Source organism: Apodemus sylvaticus, chromosome 7 (genome assembly GCF_947179515.1).
Source record: "Apodemus sylvaticus chromosome 7, mApoSyl1.1, whole genome shotgun sequence".
NCBI lineage: Eukaryota > Metazoa > Chordata > Mammalia > Rodentia > Muridae > Apodemus > Apodemus sylvaticus.
In genome coordinates, this window is record NC_067478.1 from 26389400 (window position 1) to 26414607 (window position 25208).

General features: G+C 43.2%; 1 protein-coding gene across 1 annotated transcript in view; it reads left to right on the forward strand.

The window, feature by feature from the left end:
- Nucleotides 1-25208, forward strand: part of Clstn2 (calsyntenin 2) — a 593145-nt gene that overhangs the window by 506113 nt on the left and 61824 nt on the right. The window contains exon 8 of the mRNA XM_052187584.1: nucleotides 4804-4925. Within this exon, the coding sequence (XP_052043544.1) occupies nucleotides 4804-4925 (122 nt within the window). The remainder of the gene's footprint in view (nucleotides 1-4803; nucleotides 4926-25208) is intronic.

Sequence of the window (25208 nt, forward strand, 5' to 3'; positions counted from 1 at the left end):
ACTAGCACTATCATTGCTATAAATATTTTATGCCACTACAAGGTCCTCCATATTTTCCATCCCAGTTGGTCCTTGTAGACTATATTAATGTGTTTTCTTCTAGAAAGACACTAAGCCAGGGTTGTCTGGCTTTTGCCAACTCACAAGATAAGTCAGTGTAGAAGTAGGCAGCATTAGCAATAACTTTTCTCTGGACCTTCCAGCAGGGAGGATGTCGTGGATCTACTTGAGGTGACACTGAGCTTGGTGCTTGGCTTAATGGCCTGGTCCCAGCAATACCTACTGGTTGCACTGGACATCCTGGCTTTAGAGTCAGTGGCACTCTGAGGCCACAGCTTAGAGTGATGCAAATTTGAGGCAGCTGATCAAGACTTAGCAGCCACAGATAGGATTGTTTCCTGAATCTGTGTCAAGCGCTCTCCCAGGAGTGCTTTACAGAGAAGCCAGGTGGTGTTTCTGCCTACACAAGGGCATCTGAAACAGAAGGGTTAGAGTCATGGGTAAGGACAGCACCACTACCTAGAACAGTGTGGTGTCTAGGACCTGCTTATTCTAGAGCCAGACTCTTAGAATACAGGCATTACAGCTTATAAGAATAAACTAGCAAAGTTTATACAGTATACATTCCAGGGCCTCATTCTAGCTGAACAGCCCAGTGCCTCAGTGGAAGCCATATCTACAGTCTGCAATGATGCCTCCATTCAGAGTGGCTCGGAGCCTCAGACATGCATGGCCCGTGCCTTAGCTCTGCCCTCACAGGAAGCCACACCTGAACAGTTAGCTTAAGATTGACACAGAAGGCAGGAGACATGGTATAGTGGAGAATAACACTTGTCACCAGGGGTAACAATTCAAGTTTGTTTGATGTCTGGAACCCACATCACAGGAGAGAACCAATCCCCTGACAAGTACAAGGTTGTGTTCATGTGCACATACATGTATGCAGACATTAATATGCACATGTACACACATATATAAACACACATATCATAAATATATGTTTAAAAATGATTTTTAGAGCAAAAATGGAAAGGTCCAGTCTAACTTAGCTCCTGGCATGGAAAGTAATATAAATACAAAAATATTAGGGTTTAATGAAGGCCTGATTTGGATTTTTATCGAATATCAAAAAGTCTTCCCAGTGGAATAGTGACACACATTGCAGCAGAAATGGGAAAAGCACAGGAAAGTATCAAAACATACAATCCACCTAAAATCCAAACACTTGGAGAGATATCTGGTAAAGTTCTGTACACTTCATTTAAATGTTACTTTTATTTCTATAAATCAGTAGAATGTCTTCCCATTTCAATCTATTTTAATAATGCACATGGGATTATTGTGCCACAAGTAACTATACCCAGGTCATGTATCCATGTGATAAAGTATTCTGTGTGACAAAATGTCACGTGGCTTACACTGGCCATGAACTTCTAAGCCTCCTGACCCCACATCCCAAGTGCTCGGAATGCAAGCATGCACCACCATGCCTGGATGATGAAATAGCTTTTGGAATCTAAATTACATTCCAGTTTAAAGCTCTGCTGTGTGGATCTATCATACTTTAGTTAATGGCTTCTTTTGTTGGCTACTTAGAATGTCTCCTTTTAAAGGCAAATAAAATAGTGCTGTTGTGAGCCTTTAGAATGTAACTTTCAGACATTTCTGATTGTTCCCTGGCTGGAAGTTGAATTACTAAGTCATAGAATATAAATATTAGGAACATTTTGGTGAAAATGATGTAATTGGCCTTCGTGGGCATCACACCACTTTCTGTTTGGTGCACTGGACAAAACTTACTAATGCTGGTCCATTATAACGTCCTCTATAAGTAGTTGGGGAGCAAAATCAATTAGTCAGCAAAGGCTAACTGTAGAAGAAAGAGAAAAGGAAAGCCACCATAACCATTATCACCAGTAAAGCTCTCAGCAGCCGCCACTGTCTCATGGGTCCCCTCATTCATTGTCCAGTGATGGGTGTGGAAGGAAAAGCTCTGCCTGGTCCAGATAGTCTGAGCCAAGACTCCTTGCATTGTTTGGTCTGGCTTCACTTAGGCATCAAAGAGAAAGAACCAGTGCTAAGTGTGGAGGGTTTTATTGACAAAGACAGCAGACCACTAATCAGTACCTTCCACTTGCCGGAACTTGGTCACAGGGCTGTCACCCAGTCGAAAAGAGGTTGTGAAATGCAATTAACTGTATACTGGGAGCAAAGGGTGAGCGCGGGGTTAGGTGCACACAGAGCAGTGCCTCTGCCACGAAGGATGCTTGGGGCCTTTGCTGGCCTTTGTCTCTATTCTCTTTGCTGGTCCCATTCTCTATGTGAATGATGCTATTACCTGTTACCACCCACAATTCCTCCCTAGCTCCAGCCAGCTCCCCATAATCCCTTCACGCTCACACATCTGTCCCTGCAGCTGAGTTGTCCTGCTCACTTTGAATTCAGCTGGAGACTGAATGATAAGTGGACACACATAGTGCTTGACATTTCCTGCTGGGAGTTCTAAGATGGGGCAGGGGGTAACCTGGCCTAGCCCCAGCAGAGCATCAGCCTGGTAGTGAGTACTACAATGGCTCTCCAGCCTATGGGAAAACAAGGGTGTTCCCATGGCCCTGGAATGGCTAGAAAACTGCTCAGAAGGATTGCAACTGTAAGAACAGGAGGGAACCCCACTCCCTGATGCCCATTGGCTGACCAGGAGATGCCCCTTGTGTTTCTGTGTTGATCCAGGAATCTTCAGCAGGGAGGTAGAGGGAAAGGTCCTAGGCTAAAGGATGCTCCAGCAGAGGACGTCTGTTCTTCCAGTCTTCTTGGTCTACCTCTTCACCCTAGTTGATTCCAAAGAAAGCTAATAAAGTCTTTCTTCCTTCCTTTTCCTAACAGCTCTTAACAGAAATCCAGAAAATTACTTATACAATCATGAAGGGGCAAAAAGTATTTAGAAGAGACCATGCAGGCAGGATAATGGCCCTCTCTGTTGACCCTGGGCAGGCATTTTGAACCAATTCCTGTGTTGAAAGAATTGGCAGTAGTCTATGTAGTCAGAGCCAATCAATCTATGTAATCAGAGCCAATCTTTAGATATGAAGCCAATGTTGACCTCATAGCAAGGTAATAACCAGTATAGAAGAGTTTTTGCCAATCCAGAGGCTAAGAGTGGTCACCCACACACTTGGCACATGTAGTAACTGCCCATCCTCCCTCCTGCCATTTTTGCCTTTGGTCCTGGAGGATGCTGGTGCTTGGGTGGAAATAGCATCTGACCCGGCTGTCTGCGATGCTGTGGTCCCCAGGCACAGCAATGGCCTTTATAATAACCGACAGCCACTGAGCATCTGTTCCAGCCAGATGCTTTACACACATTTCCTCATTGTGGCAATTAAGATGCTATCCATTACAGAGATGGGAAGTTCAGATCAAATGGTATCAGATAACTTAAAAAAATCAAACAAATGCAGAGAATATAAACTTCCTTGTACCTAAAAACTCCTAAATCTATGATGGCTTTATGGTCATCCTACAGGTATAATACAATCAAGATCCATGTTCCTTTTCTCTGCATCTTCTCAGATCTGTGTCTGTGCATAGGGCAGTTTAAGATGGGCAGATAAAGGTACAGCTACCACAGACTGCTGGTTATATACTGCACTGCCCCAAAGGAAAGAAGACATCCTTCAAGTTCATGTTCTGCTGGCGCCTCTCCCAGAACTGCTTAGGAAACTACTAACCATTGGCCTGGGCCAAGTCCTCCCTGCCAGTTCTCAGCAGAGGCCATGTGGGTGGGAGAATGGTTCTCTCTGTTGACCCTGGACAGGCATCTTGAACCAATTCCTATGTTGGAAAAATTGGCAGGAGTCTATTTAGTCAGGGCCAATCAAGGCTCATCTTTAGAGATGAGGCCAATGCTGGCCTCATAGCAAGGTTAATGCAGATGTACAGGAATCAGTCAGAGTATTCCAGTCTTAGGTTACCTTAAGCTACTCCACTCCCTACTCTAATGCTTATCCCCATACATGGCCACATACTCATTAACCCACTTATAGCACACATGCCTCCTTGTAAATTTCTCAGGCGTTCTACAGCCATGTAAAATGTGATTCCTCTGTATGTTGGTAAAGAACAGCTCCTTTCTTGCCACTTGGTAGTGTCGTGTGGCTCTACGTGTCATGGCTAAAACCATGTCATAAGATTTCCCAAGCAAGTAAGAAAGTCTTTATATCAGAGGAAGAAAAGGTTCCATTGATTGATTGCTGTGCCTGAGGAGGGGGGTGATTATTCATCGCTTTGAAGAGCCACAGAGTTATGTCTAATGCTGGAAAATCAATTTGTCTCCTCCTAGCAGCTAAAAGCAAGGCAGCCCCTCTTAGCATAGATTAAGGAGACAAAAGAGATGTGTTCTGTGGTCACTGTGTCAAGACTGACAAAATAAAACAAATCCCAGAACTCCAGGAGAGAGCAGCCATGCTGTAGAGCCCAGAGAAGCCGGTGTTGGCAAAGAGCCCTGTAAGCACACACAGCAAAGCTAGCCACCATGATCACCCTTCACCAGGCTTTCATGGAATATAGGTTGGCCCAGGGTTTAAAGGCAAGATCTCAGAAGTCGTGTTGCTATGGGGCCTACCAAAGCTTATTCTACTTCGGCATCTTCCCCAAATATGTTCTAGAAAATTCATCATAACCACTTAAAGATAGAAAAATAAGAGAGACCATTTCTTTGTCTTCTGAACTATGCCGAGCAACATAATGGAGACTCTTTGGTGGAAACAGATTCTCTCATCCTTCAACCCCATGTCTGCCTTTCAGAAATGAACCGGCATCACTATGCCCTGTATGTCCACAACTGCCGCCTCGTCTTCCTCCTGCGGAAGGACTTTGACCAGGCAGACACCTTTCGCCCTGCAGAGTTTCACTGGAAGCTAGACCAGGTAAGTCTCTCAGGGCATGCCTTCTCATACTCTGCAAAGACCACCAGTTTGCTCTCCGGGTAGTGGCGATGGGTAGGCTCTCCAGACCTGCTCAGTTTCTTGGTTTTAGAAAAGTCAGTTCAAGGAGCTGGAGAGATGATTCAGTGGTTGAAAGCACTGTCTGCTCCTCCACAGGTCGTGAGTTCAATTCCCAACAACCACATGGAGGCTCACAACCATCTGTAATGGGATCTGATGTCTTCTAGTGTGACAGCTACAATGCACTCGTATAAATAAAATGAATAAATTTTTAGAAAAGAAAAGTCACTTCAGGAAGGCAGACAGCATCTCAGGATAAAAATTGCCTCCTGAAAGCCAGTAGTAAGGAAAAGGGCCACGCGTGCTAGCTGAGATGCCACAGGGTCAGAGGACCTGTGGACCATTGCACCCGCATCTGCTACGCTTGCTCTTTGTTGAGCCCACGGGAAGATGTTTATCCTGCCCCCTGCTCCCAGGCAGCTGATGACCTTTGTTGATAGATATGTCTTTGGTGATTGTGTCAGTGAGCATCATGTCTCCCCTTTGATGCTCTCCTCCTTTGGGTGACAGTATGACTTGCTTTTGGTGACAGGCGACTGAGAACGGGGACATGAGGACTTTGAAAAAAAGCAATGCCAGAGCATTGTTAAGAGTGTCTGCTTTTCTGAAGTGGAAAACCTGACTCATTGGAGCCTCATGGCTTGATCACAGGGGCGGGTACATCATACTTCTCCACGACAAAGCTGTGTCTGGGTTGAGTCCAGAGCTTTGAAGTGTGTGTTCCTGAGGGTGGTACAGCACCGAGACTACCAGAAAATACTTGTTTATGGGGAAGAGCACTGCACAGTGAGGAAGGAAGACCGATAGGGCCTTATAGGTGAAACTGGGCAGGATTTTATTCTTTTAAAAACTTTTAATTCAGCAAAGGAGAGAATGCCGAATAGGCAGGAATGAGATGTCACCTAAAAATGCTCATTTTATAGTCCCCAATGAGTTAGGTCTCAACCTCTTGTTTTATGCTTCTGTGATCTACAGACCTATTTTCTTTCTTGTGTACCCACTGTGTGTATTGGTACCCTGCCTTTTCTGGGGCTGTTTCATAATCCTGTGTTTTCTGTCTCCTTATTACTCTGCCTCTTCCCCCATCCTCTCTTAAATACCCCTGCCCCTCAGTTCCCAGTAGGACTAACCTCAGCAAGTACTTACTCATACTGAAATGTTAGTGATGGCTTCCCCTTCCATCCTCACAGACGCTCACATGTATGCTCAGTGAAAGCCAGAGATCTCAAGCCCGAGAATCTCCTCTGATGGAATCTGGACAATGTGAGAAATGCAAAGATATTGTGCTCAGGAGACAGAGTGGGGAGCCAGTGGCAACTGTCTGCCCTGGTCTTAATAAAGGCTACCGTGCTGGAACCTGGGCGGCTGAAAAGACAGCACATGTGCTCATCTGCATTTCTTTGTGTTAGGAATTCTGGGGCATGTAAGAATGGTTAAACGTCGACATTGTTTATATGATTTCTCAGCAACCTCCCAGCTATGTCCTGAAGTGCCAGATGGCTTTTATGGGATGTTTTAAAATATATAATACAAATTGAAGTGAATTAAAATAAATTCCATATTGTGAGGGGTTCTTTATTAAGAACATTGCCATACTGGTGGAGATAATTATAGATACCCCGAGGCATTTTCTGAGATGGGATTGAGAAGCAAGGATACAGGCAAATGAAGTTGCAGGGTTTGAAATTAAAAATAGACAAGGAAGGAATCCTGGTTGTATAAATATATAGTGAATGTAGCAATTCTGAGAGCCAGGCATTTAAAGAGGAACTGAGTCAGTGAGCCATGCGCTGGTCCTAGGGATGTTCCTTTGGTTGGTTTTGCTTTGCTTTGCTTTGCTGAGTTTGCTCTGGCCTAGGCAGGCTGCATATATGAGGCCATTCCCAGACCTGCCACAGGCTTTCCATGGAGACTTCCAGGCAAGAGACTCCAGTCCCAGTGACATGCCCATGGCCCACAGCAAGCCATGGCCAACACCTGTCCTTCCTCTCATGCTGCACCTTTGGTGAGCATGCTGACTTAAAAGGTAAACTCTATTCATTCATAGATAAGAATTACACTCCACTAGAGAACTCCTACAGCTGATAAACAACTTCAGCAAAGTGGCAGGTTATAAAATCAACTCAAGCAAATCAATAGCCTTCCTATACTCAAAGGATAAGCAGGCTGAGAAAGAAATTAGGGAAATGACACCCTTCACAATAGCCACAAACAGTATAAAGTAACTTGGGGTGACACTTACCAAACATGTGAAAGATTTGTATGACAGGAACTTCAAGACTCTGAAGAAGGAAATGGAAGAAGACCTCAAAAAATGGAAAAACCTCCCATGCTCATGGATCGGCAGGATTAATATAGTTAAAATGGCCATTTTGCCAAAAGCAATATACGAATTCAAGGCAATACCCATCAAAATCCCAACTCAATTCTTCACAGAAAGAGTGAATTCTTCATTAGAAAGAGCAATTATCAAATTCATCTGGAATAACAAAAAAACCCAGGATAGCTAAAAATATTCTCAACAACAAAAGAAATTCTGGGGAAATCAGTATCCCTGACCTCAAGCAATACTACAGAGCAATAATGTTAAAAACTGCATGGTATTGGTACAGTGACAGGCAGGTGGATCAATGGAACAGGATTGAAGATCCAGAAATGAACCCACACACCTATGGCCACTTGATCCTTGACAAAGGGACTGAAAACATCCAATGGAAAAAAGACAGCCTTTTCAACAAATGGTGCTGGTTCAACTGGAGGTCAGCATGCAGAAGAATGCAAATTGATCCATTCATATCTCCTGTACTAAACTCAACTCCAAGTGGATCAGGGATCTTCACATAAAGCCAGACACTCTGAAGCTAATAGAAAAGAAACTGGGGAAGACCTTTGAGGACATCGGTCCAGGGGGAAAGTTTCTGAACAGATCACCAATAGTGTATGCTCTAAGATCAAGAATTGACAAATGGGGCCTCATAAAATTACAACGTTTCTGTAAAGCAAAGGACACCATCAAAAGGACAAATCTGCAACCAACAAATTGGGAAAAGATCTTCACCAACCCTACATCAGATAGAGAGCTAATATCCAATATATACAAAGAACTCAAGAAGTTAGAGTCCAGAAAACCAAATAACCCTATTAAAAAATGGGGTACAGAGTTAAACAAAGAATTTTCACCTGAAAAACTCCGGATGGCTGAGAAGCATCTTAAAAAATGCTCAACTTCATTAGTCATTAGGGAAATGCAAATCAAAACAACCCTGAGATTTCACCTTACACCAGTCAGAATGGCTAAGATTAAAAATTCAGGAGACAGCAGGTGTTGGCGAGGATGTGGAGAAAGAGGAACACTCCTCCACTGCTGGTGGGGTTGCAAATTGGTACAACCACTCTAGAAATCAGTCTGGCGGTTCCTCAGAAAACTGAGCACCTCACTTCTATACCACTCCTGGACATATACCCAGAGGATTCCCCAGCATGTAATAAGGATACATGCTCCACTATGTTTATAGCAGCCCTATTTATAATAGCCAGAAGCTGGAAAGAACCTAGGTATTCCTCAACAGAAGAGTGGATGCAAAAAATGTGGTATATATACACAATGGAGTACTATTCAGCCATTAGAAACAATGAATTCATAAAATTCTTAGGCAAATGGATGGAGCTGGAGAACATCATACTAAGTGAGGTAACCCAGTCTCAAAAGATCAATCATGGTATGCACTCACTAATAAGTGGATATTAACGTAGAAAACTGGAATACCCAAAACATAATCCACACATCAAATGAGGTACAAGAAGAACGAAGGAGTAGCTCCTTGTTTTGGAAAGACTCAGTGAAGCAGTATAGGGCAAAACCAGAACAGTGACGTGGGAAGGGATAGGTGGGAGATCAGGGGGAGGGAGGGGGGCTTATGGGACTTTTGGGGAGGGGGGGGCTAGAAGAGGGGAAATCATTTGCAATGTAAATAAAAAATACATCAAATAAAAAAAGAAAGAAAAAAAAGAATTATACCCCTCATGCAAAATATTGTTAGCTGTCATGGAGCCCTAGAAGCTGACAGATCTTTGCTTGGCTTAAGCTCTATATCTGACCGTGTCTAACTTTGTGCAGACTACCTGAACAAAACACCCTGGGCTGCATGGCTTACAGGAAAGATGGTCACTTTCACATGGCCAGTAAGGTTAGGAAATGCAAGCTCAATGTGCTTGTTGATACACGTCCTAATGAGATCTGTTTTCCTGGATACAGAAGACTTCCTTCACCTGTCCAGAGAGAGAAAGATGGTACCCTCATGTCTGCTTCTCTCATGAGGAACCAATCCTGCTGTGTGAAATCCCAAGTCTCACTCCCTCATTTTATTTCTGTTGCCTGCCCTAGGTCCTATCTCTAAATATACCTGGGTTTAGTATTTCATACTGTGAGTTTTGGGAGGGCAGAATTCAGCCTGCAGCATTTCTGTCCTGATCTTGTGAAAGTCGAAGGACTCCTCCTTATGAGACATCCCAGCTCGTAGGGACAGTCGGAAGGTGAAGGAAGGAGGCTGTAGTGAGGAGGACACAGGAACTCTCCACAGTGCTCACCTTGCCAACCCAGGGTTGTGTACCGGCCAGTCCACAGAACCACCAATTTTTCTCCTCGCCTCCCTGCTCTGTCAGAACCTTCATGAAGTTTCTCTCACGTAAACTGCCTGATGCTCAAAGCACACAGACCTTGTGAAGCTTTTTGACCAGGAACTGCCCTGGCACGACTCCTGGAGGGCCATCTGTCCCCTTGTCAGACTCTTCATGACTCTTTCTGCACGGCTATCACACAGTTGTCCCTCCCATGTGCTCCTTAGTGCCAAGCTCCTGGAAGCAGGGTGTGGCCTCTCTCAGCCCCAGCTGTACAGCATATGGCATAGCTCCAAGCATGTAGATAGTCCACATAAAATGTCTGCACAACAGTGAAGAGATGTGGAGGGAGAGACAGTGAGGCTGGGAGAAGGGGAAGAAAGAAAGGGATGGAGAGAAGAAAAATCAAGATACCTAAAAACAAGCAAACAAACAAAACAAAACGTCTGGGGATGAACTGAAAATTTTATTCACTTCACTGAGCATTAAAAATTCTAAATTTTTGCCATTGTTTTCCTTACTCTCTGGTTCTTAAAAGACAGTGTTTATCTCTTATCCTTTTAGCTTATCTCAAAGATCCAGTTAGATTAACCACCAGTGAGTCTGTAGCTGGCCTTTGCCAAAAAGGATTCAAACAGATCTAATATGTTCTATGTAACTAAACTCCTGGCCTACCTTAAAAATTCTCAAAGCCTCTTATCGATTCTAATGCCTGCTGGGCCTTTTTTATTTCTTCTCTAAGTAGCTTATTCTGTGAGTTAAACTCTGTGCTTCATCCCCAGATCAGTGTAGAACTAGAATCTTGGCTGTCTAGAAGTTTCCATGATCATGGGTTAAAAGGAGAGTTTATAGTCTCATGTAGGCAGTGCTTGGGCAGATTGCAGGGCACACCCGTGGTAGGGACAGCAGGCAGCGCTATCTGATGTAGCCCTGTGGATACGAGTCTACGAAAGCATCCAGAAGAAACACAGAAATGGAAAGGTGCACATGCAGAGGTGGGCATCCAACACAGTACACAGTGAACAAGGCCCAAGTGTTAGAATTTAGAAAAAGTAGACCAGGCAGGAATTAAGTCCAAATAGATTTTTATGTCATGACATCCTCCTAGGCAAACAGGTCATAATCAGAATATCCATTATATCCATTGCTCAATACAAGGCCACAGATGTTATGGGTGGGCAAACTCAGAGAGTCTTGTATCACATCACATTCAAGCAAATGTAACTCTGTCTAGAACAAAACACAAAACCAGTGGCAGGGACTAATCTATCCTGTCCCCATCTCCACAGCCATGCCAGGACTCAAATCCAGATAGTTGCATTTGAACAACTGGTCCTTCATTACCATTGAGGCTAGAGTATAATGTTTTCCACATAGCTCTTCAGAGGTGCCCATGCCCCAGAGGCATCATGTGTTTCCACCCCATTTCCCTATACCGATACCCCAGAAGGCCTTTGCCAAGGTGCATGAATTGCCTGTAGGTGTAATGAAGCAGCCCCAGGAAATGCCTCTGAGAACCCAGGGCATCTCACTGAAGTGATGCTAACAGCAAGGGAAATGTCATTTTAATAGGATTTTTGCTCACGATCTACTAATGCAAATCCCTCAAGCCAGCAGTCAGTCATGTGCAAACTCAGACAAGAGCTCCCAGCACATATGGGAAAGGTTTATCAATCCATGGTCCCTCTTGGTTTTAATATTATTTGGATATGATTGATTCAGTATTGTGAATTCTGATTGTCTTCCCTTTGGAACTGTTGGTATTAGAATGGTGTTCCCTAGGACTCTGTCTTAGTCAGGGTTTCTGTTCCTGCACAAACATCATGACCAAGAAGCAAGTTGGGGAGGAAAGGGTTTATTGAGCTTTCACTTCCACATTGCTATTTATCACTAAAGGAAGTCAGGACTGGAACTCAAGCAGGTCAGGAAGTAGGAGCTGATGCAGAGGCCATGGAGGAATGTTATTTACTGGCTTGCTTCCCCTTGGCTTGCTCAGTTTGCTTTCTTATAGAACTCAGGACCACCAGCCCAGGGATGGTACCACCCACCAGTGGCCCTCCCCCCTTGATCACTGATTGAGAAAATGCCTTACAGCTGGATCTCATGGAGGCATTTCCTCACCTGAAGCTCCCTTCTCTGTGGTAACTCCAGCCTGTGTCAAGTTGACACACAAGACCAGCCAGTACAGACTCCCATTGGAGGTGATAGCTTGAGTGACAGACTCAGTGAGATAGAAAGAACAGGTGTCCCGATTCATATGAGCAAAATAATGTATCCATGAAGAGCACAGAGCCCACGAGAGGCAGAAATTGGTGTCATTTGGCTAGCCATTGTCTTGTCTGTGCATCAGGGCAGAGGCAAGAAGGGTGTGGCTCACTCTGAGGGAGCTCACTGGTTCATGGCCAGTTAATGTTCCCTGGCAGTGTTCCCCTGCAGGGGTCCCAGACTTTAGTAATTCTGGGCTACTGAGAGAAGCAGCAAGGATTAGCGAGGACCAGCCACGTGAAGCCAGATACCTAGCTGGGTGAACTAAAGATTGATCTCTAGGCCATACATTTAGGCCTGGCACTGTATTTTCAACTGTCTGGAAGCAGAAAATCATGTAAACCATTCCAATTTTCAATTTTTCAATATGTTCTCATTTAAAAAGGTATAGCATTAGGCCAAACAGTATCTTGCAGTGTATCTTTATCTTCTGACTAGGTTATTCTGTTCATTGAAAGGGCACTTTTGGTTTTTAAAAAAATCTCTCTCTTTCTCTGTCTCTCTCTCTCTGTCTCTCTCTCTCTCTCTCTCTAAAGAGTTTAGTTCTTCATAGATGAAGTTTATTGTGTGCTTCTTCTAAAAGAAAATCTCAGTGTATGTGTGTAAATTTGGGTGCATACCGCCATGGCACATATGATAAAGTCCCTGACTGCCACTATACCATGCTAGCTGCCTCTCAAGCTTCCAGACGTTCTTCTGTCTCTTCCCCCATCATGCCATAGGAGTGACTGGATTTTCAAGCTTTCTTTGCTATATCTGTATTTACATGGGTTCCAGGAATCCAAACCCAGGTCCTCATGCTTGGATGACAGATGCCCTGTGGGCCATCTTCTCAGCCTCTGCTTGTGCACTTCTTAATGCTTCCCCCTCTCCCGGCTCCAGAGCTCACCTCCCCAGAGAGGGAATTAATGCATGGAAACCAACACTTCCAGGCTTTACCTAGAGGGAAGGAGTAGGGGAACATAGACTCCCTTCATCTTGGCCACTAGTATTGACAATGGTCTTCCTCTTTCGACATAAAGGAGACAGTCACAGGCCTAGATTTTCCCACAACAAAGATTTACACACATTTGTCTGAGCCACGGCCTTTGCCTCTCAAGTCCATTGTTCTTACATAAAATGTGAAAGCTCCTAGAAGATGATTTAAAAAGATCGCATCCTTTATCCTTGGAGAAGGGGCATAGGAATGATGCAGTTTCCTTGCATTTGCCCATTCAGCCACATTGGGAGTCAAATGGGTTAGCTCAATCATTATTACAGCCAGTGCCAAGGAGTTAATTAGAGAATGGTCAGTCCAGTCCAGACCAGTCATCTTAATGAGCAGAATAATTGGCTATTGTCAGCACTCCGATTCTGCTATTAAAGACTCACTCCTGGACAGTCTGGCACTGTTTCTTCTGATGTGAAACCCCTGCCCCGCTCAGCAGCCCCACCTGTAAGCTGTCTCCAGTGATGCCTGCATTCTTCTGATAGCAAGTGTCCCACAGACAGGGAAGGTTGAATGGGACCTCTGTTTTCTCACAAAGGTAGACTCCAAAGCAGGTTTTTCAAAGAAACCAATCTGAGTGCTTATTATGAGTCAGTAATGGATACACAGAGGGTCCCAAACACAATGCCTATTGCTATCATATATAAAGAGAACCTAGAGAGTTTACCTCTCAATATGTAGGAACATTGCCAAGCCCCTGCTCCTCTTAGAACCACCCCCCCCAGCTTCTTTCCATCTCCAGCAGAGCTTCTAGTCCTGGGGGTCAGGGGGTTGGTGAGAGAAGTAGCTGCATGGTTTCATAGTGCTGGCAGAGAATGGTCTCCAGACCCTCACGTCATAACCATTCCTCTCAGGTACTAGGCAGTCTGTTTGCTGAGAAGATAAGAGGCATGCTTGCCCTGTTTGTTCTCTTTGTGAGATGGCGGCCTGCAACTCTTTGCTAAGCCACGCCCCCCTCATTGGCCTCTCATCGGGCCCTTGATCCCTGCTGCACAGCTGCCTCAGTTTTCTTCTTGGGCATGCCTCCTTATATGAGTATTTGAGGTAGCCACTTGTGGCAGACAGAAAACTAGCCCTCAAATTCGTCTTCTGTATAGCATGTACCTACATCCCCCTGTGTGGGGGAAAAAAGTGTTTGTATTTGTGAGCAGTTAATGATCGTGGGATGGAGAGATAGTTCCAGGTTATTTTTATGGGTCCAATGTAGAGTAGAGTCTAAGTGGGAGGGAGGCAACAGGAGAAACAGGCAATGTAAAGATGGAAGGAGAGGTCCAACATGATGCACTAGAGTGTGGGAGGCCACAAGCCAAGGAGTTTCCAAACCTTTACAAAGTAGAAAACTTTCTTCTCCAGAGCCCTCAGAAGGGATTTGGCCATGCTGACACCATGATTTTAGTCCACTGAAACTTATTTCATCCTCTGACCTCCAAAACCGTAAGATCATAAATCTATGTTGTTTCAAGCCACAAAGTTGGAGGTGATTTGTTATAGCAGCAAAAGGAAACTAATACATCACTGTGAGCCTTGGGGAGGTCTTGGAATCATAAATCAAGCCACGTGTCCCCTCCCCTTGCATCTCATCGAGGTGACCCTGAGCCATGTTTTCAGAACAGGCCTAGAGACTCCTCTGCACACTGTGTAGGTGCCTCAGTCACAGGTTTCCTGAGACCCTCCATTTCTAGAAAGGCCCTAGGAGAGAGGGAGGAGGAGGGTACCTGACAATGACCTTCAGTTCTTATGCCTGGATTCCCACCTAGCTTTGTTTCTGACTGGCCTCTGGATTAGACTGTGCAGGGGGCAGATGTGGGGCTCTCCTTCTTCTCTGAGATACGTTATACTTTTGCCTAAGGGACCAGCAAGGAGAAAAGGAAAGAAATTTCAATCCTTCATTGAAAGAAAGATTGCATACTCTGTGTTTGAGTCTGGAAATGTTAATTAAACTCAAATCAGAAAATGTTCTTTCTCTTGACAGAACCTTCCCTCAGCTTATAGCTGATCAAGCTGATATGAACTTCTACTGTGCTGATTGAATCTAAAACTTATCCTAAAAGGCTTATGTGTGAAAGGCCTGGCTTCTGGCTGATGAGCTTTTTTTTTTTGAGTCCTAATCGCATTGTTGAAGGTTCTAATTTCAATAGTCTATAATCCATTGAACTCAGGACCTAATTTGGGAGGGGGACCTGGTTGGAGGAGTTGATCAATTGGGTACGTCCCTGAGAATACAACTTACACCTGGACCCTTCCTCTCTGTCTTTCTGCTTCCTGGCCACCATGAGGTGACTAGCTTTCGCCATACACTGTCACCATTAATATATTGTCTCACTTCAGGCCCAGAACTATAGACCCAACCTGCCTTACACTGAATACTCCAGAAACCATGAACTTAAATGCTTTCTCCTTCAAGTTGCTTCTCTTGAGTATCTTCCTTTTTTAACAGAAACAAAATACCAGCTCACACATATTCTCTGGATAGCACTGATGCCTTCCTCAATGTACAGAAACCCACTTCAGCCTCCCTGCAGTTCATAGCACACACCACTGTGCCTTTAAATCTGCTGTGCCAATGCTTTCTCCGGGGTAAGCTCAGCCTACTTAGACACAGTGAGTGCAGCCTAGCAAGGAGGGCACTGTTACTGCCCAGATCCTTTTTACTACTACGTGGAGGAAGAGAGCAGCCTGCCCAAAGGTGGGAAGTAATTATGAGAAGTGCCTTGTACCTTCTCAGGGGGCCCAGAGGAAGAAGACACCATTGTCCACAAAAATGACAACAGCAATGTTCATTTAACTGGATATCCCCGTTTTCTGACTCACTCTTCTCACTGAATCTTCTTGCAACCCCGAGTCATCATCTGAGTGGCATCCAGGCTCTACTAGAAGTGTCTCATGGTACACAATGAACTGTCAGGTCACATATGGCAAGTTAGCAAATAAAAGATGGCTATGGTTAGGAAGATACTTCTGTGGAGAGAAGGTGCCAAGCCTAGGGGAGGACTACAGAAGACCAAAGCAGAGAGCAAGCAGGAGGGCTTAGGGAAGCATTGACCAGTAATGCCGGATAGCATAGCATCTGTGTCCCTACCCAAAGGAAAAGCTCGAGTTGATTCTCTCTGTGTCTTCTGGCAACATCACCGCCTCACCAAGAGTTTCTCCCTATCAGTCAATCTCACTTGAGCCATTTGCTTGAAGAGTTGCTTTCGAACCTCCTTCCTCAGATTTCTCTCACTACTCAAGATCCCATGCAAAAGCATATGTCAGTCTGTAGAGTGTAGACTCCACTGTAGCAACGCTGCCTTCTCCCCTGTTGCAGTCCCTCTGCCTCATTCTCTCTGCCTGTTGGAGTCTAGAGCTGGCCAACTCTTTTCCTCTACCACTCAGAGTTGCTAACTGTTCTACAGTCTCCTCCTGGGTGATAGACCACACCCTCCTCAGGTCCCCTTTCCCCAAGTAGCACCTGCTCAGCAAAGCTTCTCTCTCCCGTGGAATTGTTATTTGTGTTTTAGCATGTACATCTGCCCAGAGGCAATGACTGCATGTTTTCCACAGAGAGCCCTTAATACATATTTAAAAACAATGCGTAAAAAGAAGGCGATAAACCAGCATTAAAAAGAATATTGTTTTATTGTTAAGTGAGGAAACGGTGTCAACACAGTTAAAGACGCACAGTAAATGAAATACCCTCTCAGATAATGAATTAAGCTGCCAGCGCCTCCGGTGGTCCTGGGAGAGACAGCTTGGCTGAGTCATGCTCCTGTCTTTCCAGTTTCTTTCAAGCACCAGAGCCAGTGGGAAAGATGGAAGCTGGTGCCTTGGCATAGAACCCAAATGTTTGCTTTAGTCAGTTTAACTGATATTTTTCTCTCAGAAAAAGAGAGAAAAAAAAAAGGAAGAAAGAACTTAGCAAAGTTGAATCTTATTGTAAAATGACCACTTCTAATGATAATCCTCTTCCTCAGGAGAGGTATGTCCGATGATCAGTAGCATGTCCCTGTCCATTAAGCAGCCTTGGAACTAAGATTACTTTGACTCTTACTTCATGTTGTGCACTTCCTTTTAACTGTACAAAATCTTGGGGTGTAGGCATAACACTCAGGTTAGGGATGAAGACTGAGACACAGTTCGGAGCCTACATAGTTCTAACCTGACTAACAGAAGAACCTTAAACATGATCTTAAAATGTTCAGACTCCAATAGGAAAAAGGTACCATTGCTGTTTTAGGATGTGATTGGTTGTTATGGACACTCAGGGACGCATGATGCACCGCCTCTGGGGGCAGGCCCTTGAGAGTAGTGCACTCTAGTTCTTGGGGTCCCAGGAACTTTTGTTGCTGTGTGTATTTAAAAATTTCATACATTCATATAGTACATTTTGGTCAGACCTACCCCACCATTTCCTCCTCTTCAAGTTCTCCCCTAGCTTTTCTACTCTTCCCCCCAACTTCATCTATTTTTTTAACCAACTGAGTAGAATCAATGTTCCCTGTATACATATGGCTGTCAGGCTATCTACTGGAGCATGGGCAGACTCTCAGGGCTTAGATGCTGAAGAAAATTAACATTCCTTCCCATAACAGCCGCCATGTTTCCATGGCTCCTAGAAGCTCCTCTTGCGTACGCAGAGCTCTAGGCTGTCTCGGTCCCCTGAAGGTCATGTGAACGCACTCACAAACACTTTAAGTTCATGTGCACAGGGCCTTGTCATAGCGAGAGAATACTGTTTGCTTAGGAATGCTCAGTACCTCTGGCTATCATAATTTTTTCCCAGCCCTTCTTTCATAATGCCCAAGTCTTGAGAGGAGGATGTTCCTATTTAGAGCTGAACACTTGGTAGTCTCTGAATCTCAGCATGTTGCTTTTGCATAGTCTTTGCATGAATGGAAATTTGCTATAAAAAATGAAAATTCTCTGACAAGGGCTAAGAGATTCCTAATCTAACCTATAAAGATAAGAACTTGGAGGGGGGTTAATATTATTATGGTTCATTACCATAATAATAGTACTTAGGTTTTCCCCTAGGGTCTATAAGCTATCCAGCCAAAAGTTTTTGGTCCAATTAATTAGATGAAACATGAGTTCCAGGTTGTGGAACAAGCCTTAAATGCAATCAGAAAGTCATTGGTCACTCCAATAATAGTCATGACGCTGTTTGCACTGTGTGCATTCCTTGCCTGGCCAGTCATTATTGTAACTTAGAGAGACCACAGCTGGGTAAATCCATTGGCTCCTTTTTTCTCCCAGTACGGTATACAGCGTCTTCTAGCACTATGAACGCTAAGTAGCAATGAGGCTTCCATCGTGGTACCAGCTTGACCTCTTTGTGTCCTGTGACTCAAGTGTGTGGTATCTTCCCCAATAGTATCTTACATCAGATGTGCAAGAGCAACGGCGACAGACTGTAATTGAGAGAGGGGTGTCTATGGAATCCCAGAGACCAATCAACACACAGAGAGACAATCCATACCTGGCACTGAGTTTTTCATTCATTAACCTATGGTGCTTGGGAAAGGGACTGTCTCTCCATTATAGGATATTCGATTTAATGTCTTTTCTATATCTTTGGAAGCTTCTACAGTTGTAAGATTCCATGTGGTAACGTTTATGTTTTGTAGTCTTTAGTGTTATCATTTCCCAGACTTCCCCGCCCTACCTGCCCCTCCCCATTCAACCCTTCCTATTCCACTAGTCGCCTTTTGTTATCCTTATCAAAGTAATCCTATACCTTCCCCTTGAAATCTCCCCTCCATGGGCCATTGCTAGTTTCCTGACTTCAAACCTAAGGATTCAAAGCCAGAATCTGTACAAGAGAGATGGTGTGAAACATTTCTTCCTGAGCCAGGGTTGCATCAGCAGACTGATGATCTCTAGCTCCAATCATTTACTTGAAATTTTCAGAATTCATTTTATTCTTTGCTGCTGAATAATATGTAGGAACCACATTTTCATCCATTTATCAGTTGACAGTCATCTAGGCTCTTTCCATTTTCTTAAGCCGTTGTGGGTAAAAGACTATGAGCGTGGATGAGAAACTATCTCCACAGTAAGATATAGAGTTTGCTGGGGATATGTTCAGGAGTGGTATAGTGGGAGCACATGATAGATCATACAGCAGATCTATCCTAGCTTTTTGAGGAACCCCCACACTGGTTTCTGTGGTAGATGTACCAATTTTTACTCCTACTAACAGTGAGTAAATGTTCCCCCCTCTCCCTACATTCAAAGCAGTATCTGTTGTCATATTTTTTAAATTGTAGCCATTCTTACTAGAATAAAATGAAATCTCAAAAAAGCTTAATTTGCATTTCCCGATGGGTAAGGATGTTTAACATTAAAAAAATATATTTCTTAGACAGTTTCTTTCTTCTTTTGAGAACTCTCTGTTTAGTTATAAGTTTTAAATGGAGTGGGGTTTTTGGTATTTAATTTATTGAGTTATTTGTATAATTGCAACACTAACCCTCTGTCAGATATATAGCTAGTAAAAAAAAATCCATTTCATAGGCTACCTCTTCACTCAAATGATGGTCATGGATTTGTCAATTGCTAGTCTTAATGCCTACGTTACCAGTGTCCTATTCAGAAAACCCTTTCCTACATCTCTAAGTTGAAGCATTTCCCCTGTTTCTCCTCTATTAGATTCAAAGTAACATATCTTATGTTGAGGTTTTTGGTACATTCAGAGTTGAGTTTTGTGCAGACTGAAAGAGAAGGATCTAGAAACTACCTATTCTTACCAGCACCCCTCACGGAAGCTGCTCTCTCTTTTCCAATAAATATGTTTGGACTTTGTCAAATATCAGTTGCTAAAGGAATGTGGGTTATGTAAGGATGCTCAATTCTATTACCTTTATCAGTGCATCTGTTTTTATACCAGTACTGTAAGGTTTTATTTCTTTAGCTCTGTAATATTACTTCAAATCAGGGACCACTATACTTCCATTAGTGCTTTTATTGTTCAGGACTGCTATGAATATTTTGATGTGTGTGTGTGTGTGTGTGTGTGTGTGTGTGTGTGTTTCCGCATGATTTTAAAAAATAGTTTTTTCCAATGTCTATGAATAATTTCATAGAATTTTGATGAGGATTGAATTGACTGTATGGACTGATTTTGGTTAAATGACCTTTTCACAATATTAACTCTACTGGTAGATCCATGGGCATGGAAAGTCTTCCTATCTTTTAGTAACTTCTATTTATTTCTTCAGTGTCTTAAGCTTTCACTATAGTCTTCTGTTTCCTTCGTAAGATTTATTTCAAGAATATTTTAGACTATTATGAATAGGATAGTTTCTTTCTTGGTATGTTTGTCATTGATTTATAAAAAAAGGTTCCTGCTCTTTGTGTATTAATTTTATAGTCTGCTACCTTGCTGAATATGTTTACTGGCTGTAGTAGTTTTCTGGTAGAGCCTTTAGAGTCATTTATGTATAGAATCATGTCTTCTGTAAAGAAGGATATTTGAACTTCTTACCACACATCTTGAACCATAAGCAAGAAGCAAAGAAATTGCTGTGGGAATGGAATGGGACTTTTGAAACTTCAAAGCCCACCCCCAGTGATATACTTCCTCCAATTAGCCCACACATATTAAACCTACCCAAACAGCCCCACCAACCAGGAACGAAGGATTCAAACATTTGCACCATTGGAAATTCAAACCACCACAATGACCTGACTTCTGGGGAATAGTAAGAGTAATGAGAAATGAGTGCCCTAAACAAGAGGAGAGAGTAAAGCCAACTTCCCAGAGAAGACCTCTCCTTTGAGGAAGTCTTGAAAAGCAATAACCCTGGAGGCCCAGCGGTGAGATTAATTTGTTCTACCTTCCCTGCTTCCTCCTAATCTCCTACGAGTCATCTGTTTCCATCCTTAATGTCTAAACATGCAAATATTGCTGCACTTACTGCTCATTAGTTTAGCTAAAGGAAGTGCCCTTTAATTATGCCTCTAAATAATGAACCTCCTCCATCACCTTGACAATCAGTGCATATTTAGAAAGAAGCAAGGCCTCATTATGAAGCAGCAACTGCATCCTTTGGCTTCTTAGAAGATGGTAGCTTTCTTGAGGCAACAGAAATGGGAATCACAAGACAAGCAAACCTTACGATTGCCTTAGCTCTTTGTGGCCTTAGAGGCAAGAAAGGCAAATAATTGCTTAAGGACACATTACATTTAAGAAATAAAAGGAAAACTAGCATTTACCAAAACACTCTTGTATCCCACTCCATAAACTCTTGATCTCCAAGTCTTAGGTCTAAGCTCACAGTTACTTTTACAGTCCAATCTTGACTATTTGTTCTGTGCTAAGTCTGGAAATGGAAGTAATTTGATGAAAAGGTTAGACCAAGCCCATTATTCTGTAAAGCTCCATGTTGCTTACCATTATGCTTTTATTTTGTTGAGATTTATGTAGCTTGGCAGACCTAAACCTTGACCATATTTCTCTATTTGTTGATTTAAGCAGAAAGCCACAGAAATTGTTTGTTGACATCCCATTGGCAATGGCAAAGGCAGACTGGACAACTCTATTGTGAACCTGTCTGCCTTGCCTGGATGAATGAAGCTCATGTTGTGGAAACGAGTCATCCCTGCTATCTGGAATGCCACATTCCTGGTTCATCCGTCAATCCTGGATTCATGGGCCACATCCCTGGTGGACCTCTGAGTCCCACAACAATAGAGAACTGACTTTATGTCCATTACGGGGAGAGATTACAAAGATCCATTTCAACTTTTCCTGCACCTTGTTGCATTGACTTTTTCAATGGTTCAGTTCCTTCACTAGCCTGTGATAGATGACCCTCTAATCTTTAACTCGGATTCTAATCTAAATATGTGTTTGGTACATGTATATTAATCTCCAATTTATCTGCATGGCATAACCTGATCCACACTGTGGTTCCCAAAGAGACATACAAGTCCAGTTTGACTGCATACATATCATCCAAGGGACACTGAAAAGAGCCTCCACTGAGTCCCAAACACATCCAGTTTTTTATATATTTATACTCTGAATGGTATTTATTATATTTATAAATGAAGAACTGTAAGGACTAAAACATGAAGCAGGCATTCTTCAAGACTTTGTGCACAGGAAACGTCCGTAAAGGCAAGTCTATAGATGCAGAATACAGTTCTTTTCTACCTAGGGCTTGGGCTCAGGGTAAAACCAGCCAATTTTATTATAGGATGCCGATGTTCTAAAACTGGATTCCATGATTGCCCAACAAAATGAATTATTAAAAACCCTTGACTTGTATGCTTACAATGAGTGGATATGAGAAAGTATAATCATACATCAATAAAGCTGTTATATATTAGTAAGAACTGCAAATTTTTAAAAAGAAAGGAGAGGAGGAAAGACGGATGGCCATACTCTCTTGGCCTGAAGTGCTGAGACAGTGAGAAATGCCAGGGTTGCTAGAGACTGAAAGGGCAAATACCAGAAATGATAGGGAGGCAGGAAAGGAACTAAAAATCTGAACACTGGGTCTCCTAGAATCCTTCAAATTGTCAACCACCCTGTGAACTGTGTCTGTAGGGGAAACCACAGGAGCCTGGGAAACAACGGCAGCAAGAAATAGGAAAAGCAGCAGCACAGGTATCAGAGCCACTGTGCACCGATCAGGAGAAACATTTTGGAATTCTTCTAAGTAAGAAAGGCTGAGGACACATCTAGAATTGTCCAATGGAATTCCAGAAGAGAAACTCTTGGAGATGAATGAGCATGTCTCAGGGTTTAAAGGGCTAGCCTAGAGCTAAGGATAAACAAAGACAACAAACAAAAAAATCCTCAATAAAACAGAGAGCCAAACCTTATCGCGTGCCAAGTGCCAGGGGATAATCTGGTCATTCAGGTAAAGTGGGCAGTCTCACAGAACGAGGGCAGAAGCCAGAGCATCAACCCCAGGGTTCAGTGAAATAAAATCATCAGATAGATTAATTAACAACGGAATGCAAATGAATATACAGGATAATATTGTGAAATAGAGTTTGTGGTGGCCAACGGATTGAACATATGAATGGGAAGATATCAGCTACAAGCAAACTTAGGCTAGGCAGGGCATTCAACATCTTAATGAAATGGGTGGGGTGCATAAGTGGTGTGAAAGAGGTACGCCAGGGAAGGTGCGAATCATTTTAAAACTTGTTTAAAGCATCATTTTAAAGGCTGTAGGAGATCAGCAAGTTTCAAGCTTAATGATACAAAGGAAGCAAACCTGCTCGTGTTGTCTACAACCTGTTGAATCCTAAAAATGAGGCGGACATCTTGAAAAAATGTGTCATGTATCAGCGCAAAAGCAATATAAAGTAACAAGCAATATTTTATGAAAATTTAGAATAGCAAAAGACAAAAGGAATGGCCAGGAAAGTCCTTCTAGTAAAAGGAACTGATATTCAAACAGAACTGCCCGCTAGGGAAGGACAAGTTCTGGAAATGATGGCTTTGTGTGGAAGGCCAAGTCTTCCTTCTCAGCCTCTCTGAATACTTAGCTGTAAATGCAGTGGTTTTGGCAGAGAACTGTGCAGCATACAAAGCAGAAAGGTGTAGTGAACGGAGCCATGGAGGTGTTAAATAAGCTATAACGATCCAAGGTTCACACATTTTTCTGTGAAGTTTTGTAATGTTAATCATAAATACACTGTGGTAGGATAAAGATTCATATTAAAGAAAGCCTGCTTGAGGTTCGACACAAGAAGATGAAAGAACTATGCAGGCACAATCGTCCACGCTCAGAGGATTGTAGACTTCTTAAAAGAGACAGAAAGAAGTGCTGACTGGCTGTTGAAAGTCACTGTCTGTGGGTGTGGGCCACTACACAGAAGGGAGAAGTCAAACATGGGCTTTCCTGACAGAGTTGCTTAGTTACCATTAAACAGAATTCAAGAGCATCTAGACAGAAAATCCTGAGGGTCACATTTGATAAGAACACTAATTGGATGAGTGAGGGATATGGAGAGTGCCCAAGAGGGCGAGTGTGCTGCTCTGGGGCTGCAGGCAACAGACTGGCATTGTCTGGATGTGGACTGCGCAAATGCTCCAAAAGGGCTAGGGCACTGACACGGGCAGAGTAGGCATCATTTATCCCTCTACACACAGAATGACTGCTTACTCCAACAGTATATGCAGGTCATGGGTATCAATCAGTGATAAGGTCTATAAGCATGGAGGTCCTAGACATAAACTGACTCACAAGGGAAAGTAGAAGGGCTGGGGGTGTCCACACAGCCTCAGCAGCTTTGTGTGTTTATTCGGGAATTCCTTTGAGTCCCCATCTGTCGCATCCAGGTGTTGGGGCCATTCCTATTCTCCACACTGATTTCTGAGACAGCCCAGTGGAGGCTTTCCTCCAGTGATTTCGTCTGACGAGTGTAAGTTAAAGTCAGAGAGCCACATCTGACCTCTGTCCCTCTCCATTAGTGAGGATGAAGTTCCCCTTCTGTTTCTCTCCTCACTCCAGTATCCAATGAGAAAGGCAGAGGACAGCGCTAAAAGCAGCTCTGTATTTAACTTCATGCACCCATATGTACCAGCCTCTTTCTACAGGAGATCCCAGCCCCTGCCTCCTTGGTTTTGCATGAACTGCTGGTTGTTGAACAGCCCACGTCCTCCTATAGGTTGTCCTGGAAACTGAGACCTTCCCAGAAGCCTCTGTCCTTTCCTGTTTTTTTTTTTTTTTTTAAGCTACTAGGATTCCCATGAACTGCCACCTTGTCAAAGGTTTTATTACTGTCATAAATATGGGGGGGGGGGGTAATGGAGTTATAGCTTTTTGAACACAAAGCTAAGATAAACACATATCTGTTATCTAGACTCCAAAAGTGACCCCACAGTTGGAACATAAATGTGATTTGGGACTTGAATTGCTTGGAGAATCTTCTGATAACCAACCATGGTGCTTTTCTGTCTGTAAGCATATGAATAAAATGAGTCTCATAAGCCACCAGTGAAAATATGCCTTCAGGTTTATTCTAGAATTCTAAAAATATTTCTTTTTCATGTCTAGCAAAAAACAGAAATATATTGTGCTGGGAATCCAAAAGACACTAGTGGAAGCCAAATGCTATGTTGTATTTATGCACTGCCCATTGAGTCACATACTTGCTCAGTCACTCACTCATCAACTTTAAAAAACAAACAAACTGTATTTTAGGGACAAATAGTCATTAAGACCCCCATGCTCTGTAACCTCTCAGATCGGCTCATTTCATTTCTGTCCCATATCAACAGTGAAGCCTTGATGAATCATCTCATCTCTGTGAGCCTGTTTATTACCAGCATGAAGTATGTGTGCATGTATACTATGTTTATATGTATATGTATATGTACATATATGTAT